The 23,746-nt window shown below is 44.1% G+C and overlaps 1 protein-coding gene across 1 annotated transcript in view; it reads right to left on the reverse strand.

The window, feature by feature from the left end:
• Positions 1-23,746, reverse strand: part of LOC144792850 (uncharacterized) — a 42,080-nt gene that overhangs the window by 4,382 nt on the left and 13,952 nt on the right. The window contains exons 4-5 of the mRNA XM_078668047.1: positions 4,671-4,754; positions 3,940-4,011 (exon numbers count right to left, since the gene is read on the reverse strand). Of these exons, the coding sequence (XP_078524173.1) occupies positions 3,946-4,011; positions 4,671-4,754 (150 nt within the window). The 3' untranslated portion in view covers positions 3,940-3,945. The remainder of the gene's footprint in view (positions 1-3,939; positions 4,012-4,670; positions 4,755-23,746) is intronic.

A 23,746-nucleotide genomic window follows, 5' to 3' on the forward strand; every position in this document is an offset into this window, starting at 1 on the left:
TAGACAAGATTGATCTATATTGGTTTTGACATGTCCAGCCGGACAGAGGTCGCAATCTTTACTCGATCAAAAGGATAAAACAAAGAATTCCTTCAACAATTCACCGTAGTGGGGCACAAGCCTGTACCCAAACACATACAGGTAATTACTGTTTACAGAAGAAAGCGTTGTGTGTGATTTTTCAATTGACTGCAAGGAATTCGCTTTTAAGGATGTAAAAAATGAGTTGAAAACATTCACCAATTATAATAGCTGTAATCTTGTGTATGCCACTTTTTGCCCATGCAATCTGATCTACGTGGGCCAGACGAAGCAGAAGATCAAACTACGTATCTCGCAGCACCGGAGCAGGATTAGATGCAAAACCGCCAATGCTCCCCTTGTTGAACATTTTATTGCCATGGGCCACAGTGAAAATGACATACGCTGGACTGTGATCAGTCAAATAATCGTACCATCTAGAGGCGGTGATCTCACGAAATTGCTAAACAAAGAAGAACTAAAATGGATTATCAAGACGGACAGTCTAAACTCTGGGTTGAACCTACAAGAAAACTGGACTGCCCTAATCTAATCCGATGACCATACAGAGACTGCTATGTACCCTACACAAGAACTGTACAAAACATGGGGTTTCACAATCCCGACTGTACAATTTGATGTGGCTGATTCATAGGAATTAACTCAATGTCTCTCTCCTTAATTATTCATTATTGTTCTCCTTCACGAATTTTAATGTGGCTGATTCATAGGAATTAACTCAATGTCCTTCTCCTTAATTATTAACCTGCTCCTTCACAAATTTTCCCCTGTCTTTCACCTTATATCACTGCACTTTCTCCATTCCAGTATGTGGGTCACTCCTCCAAGATGGATGCCAGGACTACCACCTGGTTGCCCCTCTCCCATTTCTATGCCCAATTTCCTCCATGCTGAGGTACTCCTCCAAGATGGATGCCATTACGATTCGATGTCAGTCCCCTTTCTATCTTCTTGCTAGCTCCCAGCCCACTATAGTTGCCGGTCATCTGGCAACACCCGGAGAATCGCTTTTGCATCCCCAGGGAGGAACACACCCCGACTGACCCGGTAAGCAATTTTAGCCCCTTAACCCCAGTAATCGGTGGTACCTGTCCAAGACCGCACTTTCCCCTAACTGCCCGTTTTCTTTAACAGGGGCCCCCTAACTTTACGCGATCAAGCAGACGCGTCCTTCCTGAGCCCCCGTAACTGGTAAGTTTATCTCCAGTTATTCGAACACCGCCCCTCTCCTTTCACTGTGGCTCCCGCCCTCATGACTTCTCCGGTTCTTTTCCTCAGGGTAGCTCCATCCCATCTCCGGCAATTTCGAGCAGACCTGCTCTTGCACCGAAGGTAAGCCACGACCAACGGAACTCCCTTTTCACTGCGTCGCAACTAGAGTTTACGCTATTCGGTATTGTTTAATTCACAGCTCTCGCAATTTAGGCTAAATTTAAGTAACTTAGGCGCACCACTACCACTCTTCATTAGAACCTCACAGCTCCATTGCATGGTTGTGAATTGTAATACCTACTGCACAATCAGGCTTATTTTAAGGAACTTAGGCGCACCACGACCGCTCTTCATTAAAACCTCACAGCTCCATTGCATGGTTGTGAATCCTGAGACCTACTGCACAATCAATCTGGTACATGTATGGTTGGACACTCAGGATGGAACGCGTACTACGGGTCCATTGGTTTAATTCCGGTTATTCCTCCAAACACCTGCGCCGTCTAGCGGATCTGTTTTTATAATGCTTGCCTGCCGTATTATGTACAACACTCCCTCACTTTCACCGACACCACCTTTTGCCCTAGTCCATCAATATTGATGAGTCCTTTTAAGACACTTTTTGCGGCTCACTTGTTCCGCCCACATTTGCTACTTACATCACCCTGCACCCTCTACACACTCTACTCCCTCGCCTTATTGGGACCCAGTCGTCCTTATGGTCATCGTCCCACACTCACGCACCAGTCCTTTGTCGCCACGCCCACGTCACTAAGCGCTCGAGTGTACCTCTAGATGATAATTCTTCTCTCAATTCTCCTTTTCCTTTCCTCCCATCTCCTTAGGCAATAGAGGCTAATAATTATTAGGCTTCATTCCGTTGTCCTGATGATGATCCCCATGATTTCTTAGCGGGATCGAAACGCCGTCAACCTATATGTGCACCCTATACAGATAGGATAATATGTACTATGTGTGTGTAAAGGTGCCATTTGGATTTTCTGTTTCACTGTAATTCACAGAAACCCTCGTTCTTGCCTAATAGCCCTGTTCTTTTTTCTGTATACAGTAATTACCTGTATGTGTTTGGGTACAGGCTTGTGCCCCACTACGGTGAATTGTTGAAGGAATTCTTTGTTTTATCCTTTTGATCCAGTAAAGATTGCGACCTCTGTCTGGCTGGACATGTCAAAACCAATATAGATCAATCTTGTCTATATTCATTTGTCTGTACATAAAGTGTGCATGGGACCAATGTTGTTTGAAATGATCATGTTCCCCGAGGTCCTGTGCTGACTCATTGGGGCTCCCTTGTTGTTATAAACACAGCTGATTTATAGCCACAACACATGCTCCCATTGGGAAATGTAAGTATGCGACCGCACCATGTGTGGTTGCATCGTAATTAGGCGGTTGGGACTGCCAACTAGAGGTCGGTCGGTCCATGTTTCCATGACAGCGTTGGGCGGACTCAAGGGGGCAGGAAACAATGCTTACTCATGGGCCCCCCTTTGCATCTGTACCACATTTGCAGAATTATTTTGCTCTTCTGTGCAATCACAAAGCATCCATAGAGGAATTACAGCCAATATCTTGGTGGCTCTATTCTCACATGATGAATCTCTGAATTGGTAAAGTAGTTCTCTTCTAAAAGTTTTTACACCCAATCTTCCCCAAAATAGAGGTGTTTCTTTTATGATGACGAGTGCTTTGGACAACCCTATCCCGAAATCTCTCCTCCTCCAGCACCAATGGGATGTGATCGCTCAGTCTCGCTAGTTCCATTGTTGGTTACATATTTCCCTAGGCTCTTGAAAACCTATGTATTTCGTTCCTTTTCAACCCTCATAACTGTAATGTAATTCAAAACAGTAACCAAAGGCCTTATATTATAAGTGGCTCTGGAATTATGAGACTGAGAAGGGCCGATTGTACTCTTGAACGTCTAGTACAAAAATATCGTGGCACAGTAATACTGTGGACAAAATATCGAGGGACAAAATATTAACGGGTAAATGCACAAAGGGACATATACATTTGCCATTCTTAACTCCAAATAAATAAAGATATATGTATATGTATTTTGATACACATATGTTGAATTAGGTACAGAAAATCTTTACATACGTACTTTTTGATATTTTGTCTCTTGATTTTTTTATCAATGATATTAGTGTCCCACAATATTGTTATTCATGAGACACATAGGAAGGCCAAATTATGGAACACAGTGCAAATTATGCAGCATAATGTAGTACATTCTGTGACAATACTATGTTGCTGTTTTATCAAATATTAATGCTGTTCTCGCAAAATATTTTGCCTCTCTAGTACCAGTATAACACAAGGGTGATAAATTCAGGTGAGTGGTTAACGTTTGCCACAGAGCAACACCATGTGTAATTTCTGATTCTTCTAAACTAGCAAAACATTTATTTGTAAAAAAACTGTAAACTATGTAGCACAGGGTGGATTGTTTGGCAAGTATAGTAAACCCATTATTGTATGTAAGAAGTGCCTGGAGACCCTCACGGGTGACAAGCAGCTCTCTACAAATCGACCCTACATTTACATTACATTCCAGTGACCCCCATCGATAAGTGATGGTTTGTTGTGTGATCCTTTTAGTCTGATAGTGCTCACACTCTCACTCACATTGACAGGAAAAAAGCATCAAAATCTTACCTCACCCTACTTAGAAAGTATGAACTCGCACAACCTGAGAGTGCTTTTCATCATTTTGATCATGTCCTCAAGCTGGTAAATAGAGAGAATGGAAACAAAAAGGCTATTTAGACATGACAACATGTATAACAGTTGACTTATTTTTCTCAAAAAACGCAAATTGTGGGTATTGCCAGTAAATGGTTGACCCCAAGGAATAGGAGCTTTTTTTCTCAATTGATTAAAGCCAAGGCCAGCCAAATTCTTTGTCTAGTCTAGAAGTGAGGATAGAAAAAGCTAAATTTGCTCCTAGTTTGAAAGGGAATTTTTAGCCCATAGATCCTTGCTCGCCCACAAATTGGATCAACCCCAGTGTATTTTGTTTCGCAGAAGAGGTTAGTATAGTAGTCAGAAGGGTAACTGTTTTAAATAATCTCTTTTTCCTTCAGGAGATAAATTCCACCTCTGTACATTTACACTGTCACTAAAACCAGCTTTGAAGTTAAGAAATCAGCTCTTGCTCTTTAAGGGTACCAGTGGATGAGAGACGGATTGAGTTGCTACACCATTCACTCCTTGTTAATAACGTAAAGAATTCCTTGTGTTTCTGAGAATGGAGTATAGTTTCCATGGGAACTTATTCGTGTGATATCATGTGGCTGTACTTTGTTTGTGAAGATGGTATGGAAGAAACAGAATTTGAGAGAGAAGGCACATGAACATGATGGTATGGTATTTTAAAGAAAACTCACATGTTTCTCAGGTGAAAAGTTGGGGATGTGGAAGTCATCCCTGTATTCTGGTGGTGGTACTTCTTCAAGCAGATTATATGGATCCTGAAAATATAATAAAAAAGATCAGCATTACCAAGACCGTTGTAAACAAATGTAGACTGTCATGAGTCTTGAAGATGAAAGTCATGAAAGGCTGCACACCTCAAGCAAATAACAAACATATGTACAAGAAACAGCATACTATGTTCACTCCTGTTTTGGCATTTCACATCCTTAGCACCTTGTACTCATCACCTAAAAGCAGAACATATGTGTGAGTGAAATATTGCTTTTGTGAGTAATGGATCAAAGATGCAGTAATAGTAAATATTAGTGATTTGGCAGTGTATACGTGTGCTGCTACCAAAAGTGCTCACTCTGCTCTTTACCTAAGAAATCTTGTATGGCTCTTTCTAAACAATACCGTTTCTACCTTATCTGATAAATACCATTCTGGCTCCCAAAGGGCTCACCTACCATTGACAGATCACTCACCTCCACTACATTGTAAAGAAATCAATAAAGAAATTACTGGGGGGCGTGGCCAAGCAGCCTAAGATGGTAGCCGCATTTTGAGCGAGCTACGTGCTAGCTCCTAGAACCTTGCTGAATCCGAACCTTAGGTGACCTATTTTCAGTTGCAGGCACCAGTGCAGTGGCCCTATAATCACCCCCTTTGGCCCACCCGAACCTATCCAGGGAGCCCTGGATGAGAAAGCCAATTTCTGCGATCGATGGCCTGGGTTTGCATACAGCCTACCTGTAGATGGGCCTGCCAGAGGCAAACACCACCTGGAGTTGTGAACCCACAGTGACAAAATCTCTCTGCATCGACTCCTGGAGCGTGAGAGGGAGAGAAGACAGGCGAGTGGCTGAGGTGTGGCACATTGCTGCTTTCACTTCCAGGTGGTGGCCCGTAACAATGTAACAGGCACCTTAGAGTGGAGGAGATGGACTGGTCACCACACGTGGCTAGGACTGAAACTGCAGCCTGGGTGAGCCAACTATGGGGCAACCTTTTCTTGGATGCAAACATCCATGTGGTGCCCGCTACACTTGTCCCCTTTGGCCAACCTAAGCCCATGTAGGGAGTCGGGGATGAGAGAAACTTATTAGGCAAACAACGACCTGCCGGGAGATGGACATGCCGCCAACAGACAAAACCTGGAGCTGCAATCTCACTGCAGCGACTTACCTCTACCTCCGCATTGACTCTTGACTCGCAAGGGAGAGGATACAGCCACATGGGAGGGGAGTGGTAGGGACCACCTTTCCTTTTATTGAGTTTAGACGGGGGAAACCCAAAAAACTCAAGGACCTGGGTCACTAAGCATGGGCGGATTTTGCGGATCCACGATTCACGGATTTGCGTATTCACGGACCGTGGATCCGCAAAATCCGCGGATTTAGCGGATTTGCGTATCGGCGGATTTGGGGCGGGGCTTCCATGCTAGTGCACATGCCTCTTGTGTGTATTAAAGGTCAGAGACCGATCAGAGCAGCAGATGAAGATACAGAAGCTCCTGGCCACAGGAACAGCACGAGGATTGCGCCGACCTACATCTGGCCCTTAGTGTTTCCCTAATCGTACGGATATTCCTTAAGAAACATCCTTAAGATCTTCAGTTTGAGGTTCCTTTGGAACTGGGGGCTACAAAAACTAGCTCAAAAAGGAAGAAATAGGCAGCCCAGCAACACAAATTAAAATGGCAGCTAGGAACTAGCATAGATGGTCTTCAGATTTCGTCCTTGTAACTACTAATTTAATCGACAATGGCGGTATGAAAGATTGAGTTGCCACTGTCAGGATTCGAAATGCAACCCACATGTAACATATACATGTACCTCTGCAACGGACAATCAGATCACTAACGTATATTTCCGGATTTGGACGATTTAGCAGCTACACTAACAGTGCTGATGTCTAGTTATGTTCAATCTGTGCAGCCAAATCAAGGTACAAGTTTTCCCCACTCACTTTTCACCACCTCTGTTGAAATATTTGTTCATATCGTACTAAACCAAGCATAACTTATTCCAGCTTCTGATTCAGTACAACATTGGACCTTGTTTGTCTTTTATTTCAGCATGACAAATCTAGCATGTGACTTTGTGTTCCGGTAATTGGACTTACAGAGAAGGAGTGAAATACTGTAGTTAGAAAGGGGAGTCCAAAATTAGAAATGTCAAAAATTGCAGCACACTACCGTAATTAATCGAGTACATTGGGCATTGAAATTCTCCTTGTAGCTTATTCTGATGACAAGCATCATAATGAGAACTGAAAATGTACAAAGCGGATGTATTCCTCTGACAAAAATCCTAATGAGGTGAGATCATATTGCGCCGTTAACAAATTCTCAAACTTGTCATCACAGGGTACAAGGAACTTTCATTATTGGTATTTTAAATTAACACCGCTCGTTATATTTCCTTCTTGAGTCTGGCCTTTTTCCAGCTTTTCTTCAAGTTTAGAATATTACCAGAAATCTGTCCACTGCGTACGTTTAAGTCAAAGGGTCTTCTTAATTATAAGTGCCAAAACGAAGCTCCGAGGGGGCGAGTGAGCGCAATACTGTGACATGGATAAAAGTGGCAGCATAAAGTACTAAGCAGTGTTAATTGGTTAATTGTGCGCAGCCTTGCAGAAAGTGAGGCGCATTACAGGTTCGGGCGATGCCGCATTTCCTCAATTAAAATTTATTTGCTGTCGATGGGGACGGTCAGCACTTTTTGTGTCCAATATATTCACATCCCGGAAGGAGCTAGTTGCAGTAAGGTCCTATGTAGTACAATATTAGGGCACATATTTACTAAAGTAAAAAGGGAATTTACTTTGCTGCATTGCGTGTAACTGAGAGATTAGAAATGTAGCCTATCTACTGCCTTAAAACAGGGGAGAGGTTGTGGCCTTATGGCTCATGAAAGTCAAGGATGCAAAGGCCTCTGTCCAGCATCACTGCTGATTTTCGATGGTATATTTGGGAAGAAGGCACACCTGCCTGGCCTGTTGTTACTATTTTACGATGGCGCCGGCAAGCTGCCAGCGCCATCCTAAACTAGTTAATAAATTAGCTTCAACAGGAAGCTCGAATAGATAAAACAAAGCAGATGCACGAGCAGTGATCTATGTGTGATGTGATTAGGGAACATGTGTACTAGCTTTTGTGTAAGGCCTACCGATTTTAATGTGATGCTATCAATGTCACACCACCTTTACCCAGTCCCTCACAAACCCGATCACATCCCTTTCCTTCTTTCACTGAGAGCACTATCGCTGTGATGTTTTGAAAATTATGCTTATATACCTTAAAAAAGAAAAAAAGTTACTTTTGTGATGCAGCAATTCACAATAAACATGATTGTAAAAATAAATACAAGCATATTTCGAATATTGTAAGCTTTATTGTACACTCTGTTTGAAAATGCATAATGTTACATATATGTGGTGAACGCTTTTTCATGTCAAAAGAGCTGAATATTTAGAAATAACTGCGCAAACTCTGACCATTTCTTTTGTGTACTGCACCTTTCATTTTAAGCACCCCCATGGGCTTGTGACAGCCCAGCTGATTTGGTGGCAACATGAGAGAAATTCCCCATAGAATCTTCAGAACCTGCATCATGGATTGTGAGCTATCCTCCTACTTCATTCTGGAAAGGGCGCACAGGGCACTGGCCCTAAGGCCACAGCCAGGGAGACCGCCTAGAGGCATTACCATCAGTATACTGTACCTTAGGGACAGACTATATCCTGCGGCAGGCACAACAACGTCCATTGCACCAACTCTATGGTTACGCTCTCCCCCGATTACGCAGGTAAAGTGCAGCCCCTTCTTACATCTTTCTTAGAGGTTAAGTGAAAAGTCAGGGCTAAGCACATTCAATATATGCTGATGTACCCTGCCAAACTGAAAGTAATGTATCAGTGGAGAACCATTTTGTTTAAGAGACCGGAAGAGCTCTGGGACTGAGCGGCGGAAGGAAAATAACTGCCCATATCAACTAAGGAGCCAATGACAATTTGAGAGGCCAAAGGGGGTCAACCATCCCACTCTAGGAGGAAACTCAGCAGACTGATAGGAGGCCAACTGTGGTCACAACTGGAATACAGACATAGGGCATCCTCCTCAGAGAGCTCTGGAGATCATGGGGGAGGGAACGCTACCAGTGGATGATGAGATGTTATTCAGTGGTATAGAGGAGGAGTTTGGTCCCTTTCCTTCCTTTCTTCCATGTAGAGCTACACGTTTATTCTCATTCGCTGACAAAGAAGAGACACATTGCATCTGTAAAGAGGGCCTGTCTTGGAGCAAATCACTCCCTGCTACACAAGACTATGGCGATTACTTTATTTTGATAGAGTACTACGTTGTATTGTATGTTGTTCCTATTTAGGTTGCTTGTTTTTGGGGCGACAGATGCTTCCTCTTTAGAAGTGTTGATTAGAGGGCTGTTGGGGGAAAAGTTGGGTACTTTAGGGTTGAGTTAGGTCCCAATACTACGTCTCATGCAAGACACATTGCACAGGCCCTAGTCAAACGGCTCTTTTTAGGCTCTATTTATTTACAGCACTATTAGAAAGTAGACATTGCACTTACTGCTTTTTGTGCGTGACAGCCCGTCTCTAATATACGTCTGGGGTGGGTGACAGCTACACTTTGTGCATTCCCGCAAGACCGCCACAACACATAAAGGATAGATGGATCTGAGTACCCATCTAAATATATCTGCATTCTGATGGCCTTGCTTGGGCGGGGTGGAAGTTCAAGTTCAAGTTCAGAAATTTGTATAGCGCACTACTCACCCAGAGGGTCTCAAGGCGCTTGAGTGAGGGTGGGTACACTATTTATCGAACAGCCAGGTCTTTAGCTGCTTTCTGAAGGAGTGGTGGTTCTGTGTAAGGCGGAGGTGAGTGGGATAGAATTCCAGGTCTTGGCCGCCAAGAAGGAGAAAGATCTTCCTCCCATGGTGGATCTATTGATGCGCGGGATTGCGGCGAGGGCTTGATTGGATGAACGTAGTTGACGGGTGGGTGTGTAGAAGGACAGTCGTTTGTTGAGGCAATCGGGTCCTAGGTCGTAGAGGGCCTTGTGTGTGTGGGTTAGGAGACAGAACGTTATTCTCTTGTTGACGGGAAGCCAGTGGAGATCTTTCAGGTGACCGGAAATGCGTGCTTGACGGGGGATGTCCAGTACGAGTCTGGCTGAGGCGTTTTTGATGCGTTGGAGTTTTTTCTGTAGTTTGGCTGTGGTTCCGGCGTAAAGGGTGTTTCCATAATCTAGTCGACTAGTGACTAGTGCGTGGGTGACTGTCTTTCTTGTTTCGGTGGGGATCCAGCGGAAGATTTTTTTGAGCATGCGTAGGATGTTGAAGCAGGATGATGAGACGGCGTTGACTTGTCTGGTCATCGAGAGGGAGGAGTCTAGGATGAAGCCAAGGTTACGTGCGTGGTCCGTTGGTATGGGTGCGGTTCCCAGGGCCGGTGGCCACCATGAGTTGTCCCATGCAGAGGGGGATGATCCTAAGATGAGGACTTCCGTTTTGTCCGGGTTCAGTTTTAAACAGCTGTTCTTCATCCATTCAGCTACTTCTTTCATTCCTGCGTGTAAGTTGGTTTTGGCGGTGTTTGGGTCTTTGGTAAGGGAGAGGATCAGCTGGGTGTCGTCTGCGTAGGAGATGATGTTGAGGTTGTGTTGTCGTGCGATGGAAGCGAGGGGACTCATGTACACGTTGAAGAGGGTGGGACTGAGTGATGATCCTTGTGGTACGCCGCAGATGACTTTGGTGGCCTCTGATTTGAATGGGGGAAGGCAAACTCTCTGGGTTCTTCCGGCTAGGAACGAGATGATCCAGTCCAACGCTTTTCCTTGTATTCCGGCGTTGCTGAGGGGATGTATGAGGGTGTTATGACAGACTGTGTCGAAGGCGGCTGAGAGGTCAAGTAGAATGAGGGCAACTGTTTCTCCGTTGTCCAGAAGCTTTCGGATGTCGTCTGTAGCAGCGATGAGGGCGGTTTCGGTGCTGTGTTTGGCTCGGAAGCCGGACTGTGAGGGGTCGAGTGAGTTGTTGGATTCGAGGAAGGCGGCGAGCTGACTATTGACGGCTTTCTCGATGACTTTGGCCGGGAAGGGGAGGAGTGAGATGGGGCGGTAGTTCTTAAGTTCAGAGGGGTCCGCTGTGGGTTTCTTCAGGAGGGCGCTGAGTTCGGCATGTTTCCAGCTTTCTGGGAAGGTAGCGGAGTTGAAGGAGCAGTTGATGACGTCGCGAAGATGGGGTGCGATTATGGAGTCTGCTTTGTTGAAGATGTGGTGGGGGCATGGGTCAGTTGGTGAACCTGAGTGGATGGGGTTCATCAGGCGGATGGTGTCTTGAGTAGTGATTGGGTTCCAGGTGCAGAGGTTGTGAGAGTGCTGTTTTGGTTCGGAAGTGGGTGGAGTGGATTGTTCTTCGGACAGGTTTTCAAAGCTGTTGTGAATGTCGGCGGTTTTGTTGTGGAAGAAAGAGGATAGAGAGTCGCAGAGGACTTGGGAGGGAGTGATGTCGTTGGAGCCGGCGGTGGGGTTGGTGAACTCTTTGACGATGTTGAATAGTTTCTTGCTGTTGAGGGCGTTGTTGTCGAGTTGATCCTTGAATGCTGATTTCTTGGTGGATCGGATCAATTGGTGGTGTTTGCGGGTGGCGTCTTTGAAGGTGGTCAGGTTGTTAGTGGTTGGGTTTTTTCTCCATGTTTTCTCGAGGGTACGACATAGTTTCTTGGATTTCTTAAGGTCATCGTTGAACCAGGGGGCCTTTTTGTTACCTTGTTTGATCTGATGGTTTTTAAAGGGTGCTAATTCGTCTGCGCTGTGAGTGATCCATTGTGTGAGTTTGGTGGCAGCTTGGTTTGGGTCTGATGATATGGCGGGGGGGTTTAGGTTCAGTGATGTGAAGAGTTGGTCGGTGGTGATTTTGTTCCAGTTTCTTCGAGGAATAGGTTGTGGTGGGATGTGGGTTGTGGTCTTTTTGTAGCTGAAGTGAACGCAGCTGTGGTCCGTCCAATGGAGAGTTGTGGTGTGATCGAAGGAGATGTGTTTACTGGAGGTGAAGATAGGGTCGAGCGTGTGTCCGGCTAAGTGGGTGGGGGTGTCAACAAGTTGTTTGAGTCCGAGATTGGCCAGGTTGTCCAGAGGGGTGGTGGTGTTGTTGTCGTTATTCTTTTCCAGGTGGAAGTTGAGATCTCCCAGTAGGATGTAGTTCTCGGAGGAGAGGGCATGTGGGCTGATGAAGTCAGTGATGTCTTTGTTGAATTGTGTGCGGGTTCCTGGTGGTCTGTAGATGAGGGTGCCTCTAAGTGTGGTCCTGGGGTAGGTGTGGATCTGGAAGTGAAGGTGTTCGGCGGTCGCGATGTTATCGTCTGAGCTGGTCATAATTCGGATGGTGTTCTTATGGACGATGGCGATGCCTCCTCCTGTTTGGTTGGTGCGGTCTTTTCAGATGATCTTGTAGGCGTCCGGGATGGCTATGGCGATGTCGGGCGCTGATGAGGCGTTCATCCAAGTTTCTGTAAGGAAGGCGACGTCCGGCGATGTAGTGTCGAGTAGGTCCCAGAGTTCAGTGGCGTGTTTGTGGACCGAGCGGGTGTTCAGCAGGATGCACTTCAGGTGGTTAGAGTCGGAGCTGAGTTTGGAGGAGGAGGATTTGGTGTGAGTCCTGATGCAGGCGAACTTGCAGGAGTGGCAGGCGAATGGTCCGTGGGTGTGTCCTGGGATAGCTACGCAGCATTGTGGTTTGCGTCCGGGGTTAAGGGCAAGGAGAGTTGCGGCGTCATACGTTATGCGGGTGGAGTGGGTTTTGCGAGGGCCAGGGGGTCTGGCGCTGGGCGCGGTCCAGGCGCGGACGGGCGTAGACGGGCTTACCTTTGCCGCGCCTTCGGCGCGCATGGGGCGCGTCCGCTGCGCGTGAACGCTGCGCGCAATGGCATCTGTCATATGTGGATAGTGGAAGGGGAGGGGCGAGGGAGGGTCAGCTGGGAGGCGGGGAGCGGGGTGGAGCTCAGGGCAGGGAGTTACAAACAACAACAACAAAAATGGCCGCAAGCCAGTGACCAAACGGGACTGGGGCACGATCGGTAACAGCGCGAAGTAAATGGCAGTGGCGCCGGCACAATTAGGCAAAATGAAATTGCAGGCAGCGTAGCAGCACAATTTAAAACTTCAACAAGCGCACCTTGGCAATCAAGCGCTACGATGAACTATACCTCAGCAATTGTAATTAGTAATAGGCAGGCGGGGATATCTATCGCTACTAATTTACATGAAATAATGATGCAGGCAGGCGGGGCAATCTGTCGCTACCACAGTAAATGAAATAAATAAATATGGAGGCTGAAGCAGTGCAAGGCGAGATCGCTACGATACCAGCAATGGGAGCAGCGTGTGGAGCGGCCGCTTCTGCAGGGAGGGACTAACACGTCACTTGAATAGGCAATGTCCTGTCCTCACCAAAAGGACAGATTATACCTGATGGACAGGACAGAGCTGAAAGGAGAACCTATGCACTTCAGACACACATCAAGGGCAGAAACATGTTGACCCCACTTTAAGTGGAAATAGCCAAACAATTAACTTGGTAGTTTCCTAAACACATTGCTTGTATTATGTCATATTGGCCACAGAATAAAGTTTTTATGTGAGACACAATCTGGACATTTTTAAACCCTTTTCAAATTTACATAATGTTCACAACTAACCAGTTCTGCAGTAATCCTGGCGTTGTAGCACACCGGGGAGGCATTCGGCTTCTCCCGGTGGGCCCGATGATGAAGCATGTCATCAACCAGGGTGGTGAGTGAGGGCTTCCTATACAAATCTAATAAGACTTACATACTCATCTTCGCTCCTTTTGTGCTTTTATTGATTTACACTCTTTCGTTGTTTGAAGCTTACTGGAAGTGACCCAGATACTTGCAACATGGAATTTGGTGCATCTCCTGTCTCTGTGTAACAGAACCGGCGATCAACACTGTTGCTTGAGTTTAATTGCCACATCACATTTGAACCAGCACTTTGCCTCTAGAGATTAATGCATTGGACAGCGCATCTCCGCCACTGCAGCTTGGTGAGATCAAGGCATCCCCTCGACTGTGTGGCAGAATCTAGTGAGGCACATCACTCAACACCTCTCGACTCCAGCACCCATCTTCCAAACTGACACATCGCCATCACTATGTGGAACAGATCAACCCATCTCACTGTTTGTGACCAGGAAAGGTACTTTGATCACTTTGACCTGCATGGGTCCTGTAGCTGGCCTGCCCTTCCACGCTGACCGCGTGGAAGGGCAGGCCAGTTACAGGACCCTTTGACCCGGTCCAGCACAATGTAAAGTAACTTTTTTAATGCTACTTGCTTCTAAGCGCTTCACTGCATGTATTCCTTTAACATTTAATATCTCAACTTCTATACTTGGATTTTTGTCATTTTGGTCTTGTTTTGTTTATAATAGTGTTAGTATTTCTAAACCTGTACGGAGTCTTTTTGTGGGGTATTCTTTCTGTTGCTGTGTGTTTGTGTGTTGCACAAACACTTTACACATTGCCTCTTTATATAAGCCTCACTGCTCTGTGCCAAGCTACCAGAGGGTGAACACAGGTTATCATTTAGTGTGGATCTAGCTTACCCTGACAAGGATTACCGCTTCTGCTTGGACAGGCTGCATTCTTTTGCCAACCAGAAACCCAATTTCTAACACATGAGACCCATAAGAAAGCTGGGACAGGAATATGACCCAGTTGACAAGCAAAATTAAGGGAAATATGGTGAGATAGATCTCCCCCCGATCATGATGGAGTATAGAGCCAGTCAAGTCAAGAATAACTTTATTTCAGCTCAGTGAACCATGAAAAGATTTACAAATTAATATGATTAAAATACAATACATACACAATTCATCATAAAAATGTAAAATCTCTGTACAGATTTTACTCCTAAGGCTATCTGATCGCAATGGAGTCTCTTAAGTATTTAGCTACTGCAATACAGATTTCAGCCGTAGCCAAAGACGGTAAGAAGTTAAAACCATCAATACAAGCAAGAGTGAGTATTTCTTAGTAATGGGAGCAGAAATCTAGTTCTCCCGGATTTATACAATGTGCAATATAATACAAAGTCCATAGTTCTTTAAACTGAGACATTATCCCATGGGCAGAGCATAACCTTGTTTGACCACCCTCCTTGGCGAGGAAATGCCGGCAACAAAGTGCACAGTGCATAAACAGAACCTGGTTAGATAAAATCAGAACTGGAACTTAGTAGAAATAAATAGATAACATTGTGCAGGGGCAGGAAGCAAACAGGGGACTCCAATATTGTCATGTTGGTAACTAATAAGCCTATTGCCCCTGGAAAAGTATGTCTCCTTGAAAACTCCTTTGGCATTTAGGGGAATTCCTTCAGGGTTTTCAATAAAGTATTCCAGACCAATCTCATGGTAAATCCTCTCTAAATATTAAAACCATGGAACCTTTAAAACATTGTCTGATTTTTGGGAATCTTTAATAATATCACATGAAAATATTAAATCCTCAGAGGTCCCTATCTTGGCCTATAGAAGAAAAGTGGCACTGCCTATACAGTCTTCCATAAATTCTACTTAAGTTCTGTATGGCAAAAGAGGTAGGAAAACTTTTTAGGAGCATCAGTACTCTTTTCATGAATTTATTTTCGATTCCTACAAACTGTTGGTTTTTAGCGTAGCCCCAAACCCCAGGTCCATACCTGGCAATAGAGAGACATTTGGCTATAAAGGGTAATTAGTTCCTTCACAGGCTTGTGCCCCAATGTATGGTTTAAATCTTTTATTAATTTTCAAACAGGAAAAAGGACAAGACCCCCAGCGTCCCTAGGGACAATGCAATAAAGACAAAAAGTTGTCCCCAATTTAGAAGCAAAACGGAATAGTGCATCCATCACCCTACTTGTCTGCTGTGCTCTTATGGTTAAAAGTGGTTCCCATCTCAACAGTTTGCTAAAAATATTACCCTTGTATGAGAAGTTACTGACCTTTTCTGTGTAATGTGCTAAATCCTGACAGGCATCTAAGTATGTGTTTTTTCCCCTTTACTGCCATATCTTACTATGACTGTGGTACCGGAGTGACGACTGCGGAGTAGGGTTACTAACGCTTTTTCCACACCCATACCTTCCAAGATAGCCCATAATTTATCTCGGTTGACAGTGTCAAAAGCACCAGATAGGCCCATGAAGGCCTGATAGATAGAACTCTTCAAGGACCTTCTGTGCTTATTAATGATTAAAGATAAATTAAGACATTGTTCAGTTGTACCCCGCCCTCTCCTAAAACCATATTGAGTATTGGACAGAATCCAATTTTCTGATGCCCAATCTTTCAAGCGTGCAAGGAGGACTCTGCCCAAAACCTTATCTGTGGCATCTATCAACTAAATGGGCCTTTGGCATGCCAGGTCACGTTTTGCACCTTTCTTTAAAGATTGAGAAAACTGTTGCTTCCTTCCATGATGAGGTTGTATAGCCCTCTTCAAAATGGTGGCATTGCCACAGCTGTTGTATGTTTTGCCACACTACCTCCAGAAAATCCTTACCCATTGGTTTACAACCCTACAGTTCAACATCAATAGCTACAAGTAGGGAGGACCGGTGCCAGGAATCTCTCATAAGGAGTGCATTCAATCCTTTGTGATGGCGGACTAGGGGCAGTAGACATCAGACTATAATACAGGGCAGCTCAGATCAGCTGCTGGTGGTTAATGGCTGGATCTTTGGGGACCCAGCCACGAAACTTAAGCAGACTCCCTTTACCGGGTAAGCGCCAGGGTTTTGGCTGTATGGGGAGTTTCTCCTGCCCACTATTCCAGCCATTTTAGCCGTTCCAGCCATTCCATTGATTAACTGGAGGTTGCCCACTAGGAAGAAGCTGTTGTGCATGGGTACATGCCCAACGGAAACGGTAGGGCTCCAGGGCACTGAGATAAGTTTGGGATCTGTAAATAGGGAGACATCTGGCAGACATACCATATGATGTTCTACGACCAACTTGAAGCTAAAGAGGATTTACAGAGATCCCAGTTGTTTATTTACCTACTGTGCGGACATGCACTGGTTAGGCACATGGGCCACATAACAGCGCTCACAAGAGTACAGTTCATTAGAAATCTGACTGATGATGTTAGCTATTGGTAGGAAAGGCAGATCTTGCTTATTCAGAATTATGGTGCTAAATGTCCCAGACCGGCTAAACAAATTGCAGGAAAGATATGAGTCAGACCTGCAGCCCTTGGATGATGACAAATGGATTAAGGCAAACAATGGCAGCCAAAAATGGGTAATATTGCCTCACCTGAGATTAGACTAGGTTAAAGAATATATTAAACCCCTGGGAGGCTATGAAGGATGGGGAGGGACAGCTGCCCTGAATATTTACGTTATGGACAGGCCAGAATCTCCTTCATGCATGTGGTATGGAAATGCCAGATGATTCAGATGTATTGGATCCTGCTTTACCCTAACCTACAAAGGGTATGCTGATTTCTGATAGAACACAATCCCAAGTTGGCTATCATGGAAGTATTTCTGGGATGGGATGGGTAAGGGGACAAAAACTGATGATTGGGACCGGTAGCATTTTTGCTAAACGTCACAAAGCAGGCCATTGGAGATGCAGGTCCCCACCATCTCAAAGTAGCCAAGAGGGATGGTATAACTGCTCTTTAGCTGCGGAAGCAGTGTACAGATCCAGAGGGTAACCACAAAAGTATGATAGAATCTGGGGACAGTGGAAAGTGCAGCACAAAACACCCAGAGCTGGCCACCCATAGGAAGTTCTTGGTGGAAAGTGCACAGTTGTCCATGGCACATATCCATCTATAGTGAACCGGATTGGTAGCAGCAGACTTAACTGACGTCTACTTCATGGTATTCCAGAACTAAATGGGATGTTGTGCAAGGGGGGCATGGGATGGAGTGCTATGCAGTGATACAGTAGTGTGATCTTAAATGTGTTGAAAACTGAATAAAAAGAATTTTCAAAAAATAAAGAATTTAATATCCAGCTACAGGAAAAATCAACAATAATTTCCTCTTGCGCAATAACTGCTGTGAAATTGCAGCAATGAAACTCAACCAATCTGTTCACTTTGTTGTCAAAGCTGACCCTGCAGTTGTGCCAGCTGGACTTTTCCCCAACTTTTAATATTATTGACTGAAGTCCTAGAACCTAGCATGGGATTTTCAGGCTGTCAGAAATCCCTCAATATGGTGAGCTGTATGGGTACCAGGTCAGTGGAGTACATGCTTCCACTGCCCTGCCCAAATGGAGTTCATTATTTGATGTGCTAGCCCATCTATCAACACTTCAATATTTCTGAAGTTCAGATTATAGAAATATCTATGCATACATACATGCAATACCAGTGTAAAGTGTTAGAGTTTATAGCTAGAGCTGGGACTGCTGTTGTGACAGACATATTCTAAGAGAATCATGTTACATGTTTCTGGTTCAACAACTATTGGTTGAAGTAGACACCTTTCGTCCCCCTTTTTTGGTGCTGTTGCATTTCTCTAAACTATTCATCTAATCTGAGCCTTTCATTGTCTTGCTTTTGTTAGCCACTGATAATCTTAATCACCATTGTCATACCCCCAGCCAATGAGCAGAGACCTTCACATATATTAGCTCGCATGATTTTACAATAGGTCTCGAATTTGCACGGGTTAGAGCTATAGACGTAAATGACAATGTCTTTTACTTATGTTTTTTTGTTTGGAGTGTAATGGATGTATGTGGTGTCCAGTGGAATTATGTCGGTTGTATTCAAGTTGTTAGTTGTGAAATTGTGTGGGGTGGAAGTGTGTGGTGTATTTGTGTAGTGGAATTGCAGTGCATTGTGAATAGATAGGGGTGAGAGCTGCACAAAATTGATAGAAATGGATGATAGAGAGGGATAGGTAGTTTGTGCAGGAAATGGTGATTGAATTTGAGATAGAAGAGCAGAAAGAGTATGTGAGAAAGAAGGGGAGAGCAGGCCACAGATGCATAAAGTGGGAGCATATATGTATGCAGGAAAGTAAAACACTTAGGGGCAGATGTATCAAGATAGACATTTGCGATATCTAAATAGCGATTTTTAAGGAATCGCTATTTAGAAATCGCAAAATAGCATGTATCAAAAAAATCTCTATTTTTTAGCGATTTCTTAATCTTCCTTATTTTCGAATTTCCAATTTGCGAATTCGCAATTAAGGAATAATTTCCCATTCATTTCTATGGGCCAGGAGGCCCATAGGAATGATTGTGAAGTAATTCTCAAATTGCGAATTCGCAATTTGCTAATCGCAATTTGAGAAATATTTCAATGGTGCAGGGGTGTCTCAAAGACACCCTGCTGCACCCCTGAAATGTACATGTGTGTGCATTTGGCGCACATACATGCCCTATGGGCATGTGTGTGCGTCACATGCCACCTTAAAAAATGAAAAATTGTGCTTTTTTAAAAGAATTCGTAAATTACCATCAACAACAAGTTGGTGGTAATTTGCGATTTCTTAACCAAAATTCGCAAATTGAAATTGCTACATACATAGCAGTTAAGGAATCGCAAAAAATGCGATTCCTTAAATGCTATGGCAAAATAAGGAATCGCAATTTTTTGCGATTCCTAAATTGCGATTTTTTTGATACATTACAAAACATTCAAAAAGGCAGTTTGCGATTCGCAAAAGGCTTGATACATCTGCCCCTTAAAGAATAAGAGGAGAGTGTGGGTTTGAGGGACAGAAATTTGTGAAAAGGCATGGTATGGAAACTGTGCTTGAGAACTCAAGTGAACCTTATGAGAGTGGCGGGAAGAGTGCATGAGAGAGAGAGAGAGCAGTGAGAGAGAGTAAGAGAGAGAGAGATAGAGGTACAAGTGGAAGGGGCACCAATTATTGGGGGGAGGCGAGAGGTGGACCAGTGAAGAACGCGAGGAGGTAGAGGAAGGTAGCGGATGTGAGCAGGCAGTATAGAGAGAAGACAGGGAGCGTGAGGGAGGGATGGGAGAGATCAGCGGTATTGTAAGAAGAGAGGGGGTACTGGGAGTCTGAGGGAGAGATGAGAGAGGCAGTGGGTGTGTAGGGAAGTGATGACACGGTTGATGATAGTGCAAGGGAGTGAGTGATGTGTTAGATTGGAATTGTTTGTTGTGGAATTGTATGGCATGGTGTGAAGCTGTGTAGAGGAAATATGTGGCATGGTGTGCTCTGGAATATGTGGATATAGCTGAAGAGTGATGATGGTGGCAGCAAATGGGAAGCCCATGGGCAGGCTAAAGCCCATCCAGTAGATGCAGCATGTCTCGGTTTGAGACAGCCCATATGCTCCGTCTAGAGCTGAGGCCTAAAAAACATGACTTTATCCAGCTGCGTGGTTTACCATCAGAGAGATACCAAATAGCGCTGTAATGCTTTGCCTGTACAAGTGCATATGTGTTCTCTTCTGTGTTCTCAGAGTGAGACAGAGAGCAAGATTGAATGAGCAAGCAGACATTGTAGTTTATGAATTGGTGGTAGCAGCATTCCCGACAAACAAAATGGCTCTGTGTGTTTTGACCACGGTGTGGGGGCAGTTGACAGATTTGTAGATGCAGAAAATATGGGAGTCACTAAATGTTCAATATGTCATCCTGCCCTTGGAAGAATGCCCACAAAGGTAATCCTAGAAAAATCACATGTACATGCAATTACGGTATAATCAATATAATAACAGAAACATATGTAACAGGTTTCATCGGATCAGATAATGAGTGTAAAATGACTTTGACAGTTACCAAAGTGTTTATTGTGTAGTACCTTGCAGTTTGCCACTCATTTCCATACACATATTAACCGTTTGACCTACATTTACTTTCTGAGAAAAATAGGCAATGTTCATGTTTTATTGACCAGGCAGTGCACAGAGTGGGAGGCCACTTCAGTGCGGGCCACATTGTGCAGGAAAAGGCCCTAGCTGCAGAGCCCAGGTGGGCGGTGGCAAGGGACAATTAAATGCTCACACTTTCAATTCCACTGCAGTGTGAGGGATGCAAGGCCACAGGAGTTAGAATCATAGATAATGAACAAGGCTAGCCTCAAAAGTATTGAAACAGATATTCCAGCAATTTGCGGCAGCCCCGGCTGCCATGGTGTGTTATACAAATTTCCAACATGATACGACTAATGCTGAATTACCATAAACATAAAGGTCTACCACAGTTGGCAGCTCATCATGCTCAGAAAGAAAAAAAATTAAATGTAGCAAGTTACTTTTTGTAGCATGCTTCAATAAATAAACCCTGGCCTACGACGAAAGGCCTATGCAGGGCTTCCAGTGGAATGAAAAAACTGGTGGGTCCCTCAAAGGGGCGTGGCAAGAAGATTACGGTTGTGGCTTAAAACATGTAAGCTAAAAATATGTGCTTCTGTATAGTGTGCCTCCACACTAGTATTTTGGAGCTGCTGTCATTGCACCCAGATATATAATACAGCAAGTTACATGGCTGATACAACAAGCCCAGGTTGTCAGCTTTGTCAATGGTGTGTATTTCCATTGGCTATATCTGAAGGTGAACATTTCCATGCCCTTTTCAAATACTTTGTTTCCTTTTAAGTCTTTTCTCTCTCAATGGGGGCTGGTTATTAAAGGGAGTATTTGCAAAGGTTAGTTTAAATAGACCATCTTCTGTTTTTCCTGAGTTTAACGCAGAATATCCAAGTAAAGCCCTTGCCTTTCTCTCAAAACTTTTTTTCCTGCACAACTTATTTTTAACAACCTTGGTGTTTAACAAAATATATGCATCAATACCTCGATTACACACTCAAAGCATTTCTTCCTGCAGAACAGTTGTCATGTAAAAATATATGGTTTACATGTAAAGCCCTTTGGTGCCCTAGGGCCAAGTTTACACTATATAAACTGCCAGAAAAAAAGAAAGAAAAAAGCATAACGTGACCTTGGTGTGGCCTGGCTAGTCATATGTCCTTTTGTGCAACAACAGCATGTAAGCATAATCGTTGCCTTAATTGCAGAAGTATACAAGCACATGGAGGGCAGAAACCTTCCCGAGTAGAGGACAATGACAGTTAATGTAGCAAGGAACATTATTTCCCTTAAGCAGCGGGATCAGAGCAGACATTCCAGCAAAAACAGTAATCAGACAAAACTGAGGTGTCTGCCTGGAGGGTGCGGGCAAAAATGGAGACCCCGTTAAGGACCCGTCCCAGCACCTGCTTTTTAGAACTGTTGGTGCACCAGCAAGACCCACCCCACTTAAAGCCCTCGGCCTATGTGATATCTATTTGTGCCTGGGTTGTTAAAAACATTATCTTCAAGACGTGCGGCAATGCTATGAAACTACAAAAATGCAGTTACATGAGCTATAAATGAAAACATACATTATTATAATTACGGTGTTCAGGCTGTTAAACATGAACATGTGTGCAGAGTCAGAAGGAGGAGAGCAGAAAGAAAGTATACGAGTAAGCTGAATGTTTCTGCTGGGTGAGAACGAAACCTGCAGAGAAGACTGCAGCCCTATACAGCGTGTACCCCATGTTTTCATATCTTGCTTGGACCCATCTATGATCTTACTGCCAGGTCCTATAGGCAGGCTTGCTTCCAATGTGATCTGACTGAGCGCTCCTATTTGATTTTCACAACTTAGAAGCGGTGTTTTAGCCAACACAGCATTGGGCATTGTCAGAATTATGCTCTCACTACAGAAAAACTGCTTTTTACACGACAGGCATTGTGCTGTTGAAATCCCAATTATTTTGCGATATCCCTAAGATCAATGAAGCAGCGGCCATAAAGGGGCACCTGCTGAACAACGGAAACACCACAAACGGAAAACAAACCTGAGCCAATAATGTTTTGAGATAAAAGAACAAGATAACAATAAAAAAACAAGCGTTTCCAAGATCAACGAGAGAGTGCGCCTGTAACCACCAAAATGAGTACCTAAAATGGCCACTGTGTTAACACATGAGTAATTGGCTGGTGCTTTCAGGGAGGGGTTCAATACAGGAAGAGGCATGATGTATTCATGCCACGGACGAATGGAGTGACGATTGGGGCAGCTAAAGGGAAGCCTATGGGCAGGCTGGTTAGAGCAGCGCACACACGCTGTCTAGAGCAAAGACCTATGAAGTAACCACTTTTGTAAGTTGAGAGCTTTGCCAGAAAGCGGATCTTTGAACTGTTGGAAAAAGTAATTTCATCCATTTAGTGACGACTTCATGCAGCTTCTGGGCACTGCTAAACTTCAAACGAAAACCTACATTTCAGATATCATTCCATCACACTTATTATCATTTATAAACTTATACAGCTTGTTTTTATTTCATTTAAAGGGTGCAGCTCATAGGTTTTATGCCTTAACAAACACATTTTTTGTCATAGCTATTGGCGCATTTATTGGAGTGCAGGTTCCACTTGCCATGGTACGCAATGTACTGTGAAATAAGTGAGAGCTGTGTAATGGCTGTTGGTTATGATAAAGTTTAAACACAATTCTTTTTCTGTGCTAGACAATTGGGTTGGCGCAGGCAACATAAATTATTCACTCAAAGTTGAATTATGGTGTCAAAGAACTTTTGGGCAGCACTACCTCATGCACCTGTCTGCTCAAAAGACACTTGTCCCCTGCCAGTGGTATTTAGGTTAAAATTTTGAAATGAAGGGGCAGATGTATCAAGATTCCATTTTGCGATTTCTAAATAGCGATTTTTAAGGAATCGCAATTTAGAAATCGCAAAATGGAATGTATGTAAAACATCGCTTTTTTTTGCGATTTCTTAATCTTCCTTATTTGCGAATTAGCAATTTGCGAATTTGCAATTACGGAATAATTTCCCATTTATTCCTATGGGCCAGGAGGCCCATAGGAATGATTGTGAAATTATTCTCAATTTGCGATTCGCAATTTGCTAATCGCAAATTGAGAATCATTTCAAGGATGCAGGGGTGTCTCAAGGACACCCTGCTGCACCCCTGAAATGTACATGTGTGTGCATATGGCGCAC

This window comes from Lissotriton helveticus, chromosome 11 (assembly GCF_964261635.1).
Source record: "Lissotriton helveticus chromosome 11, aLisHel1.1, whole genome shotgun sequence".
Taxonomy (NCBI): Eukaryota; Metazoa; Chordata; class Amphibia; order Caudata; family Salamandridae; genus Lissotriton; species Lissotriton helveticus.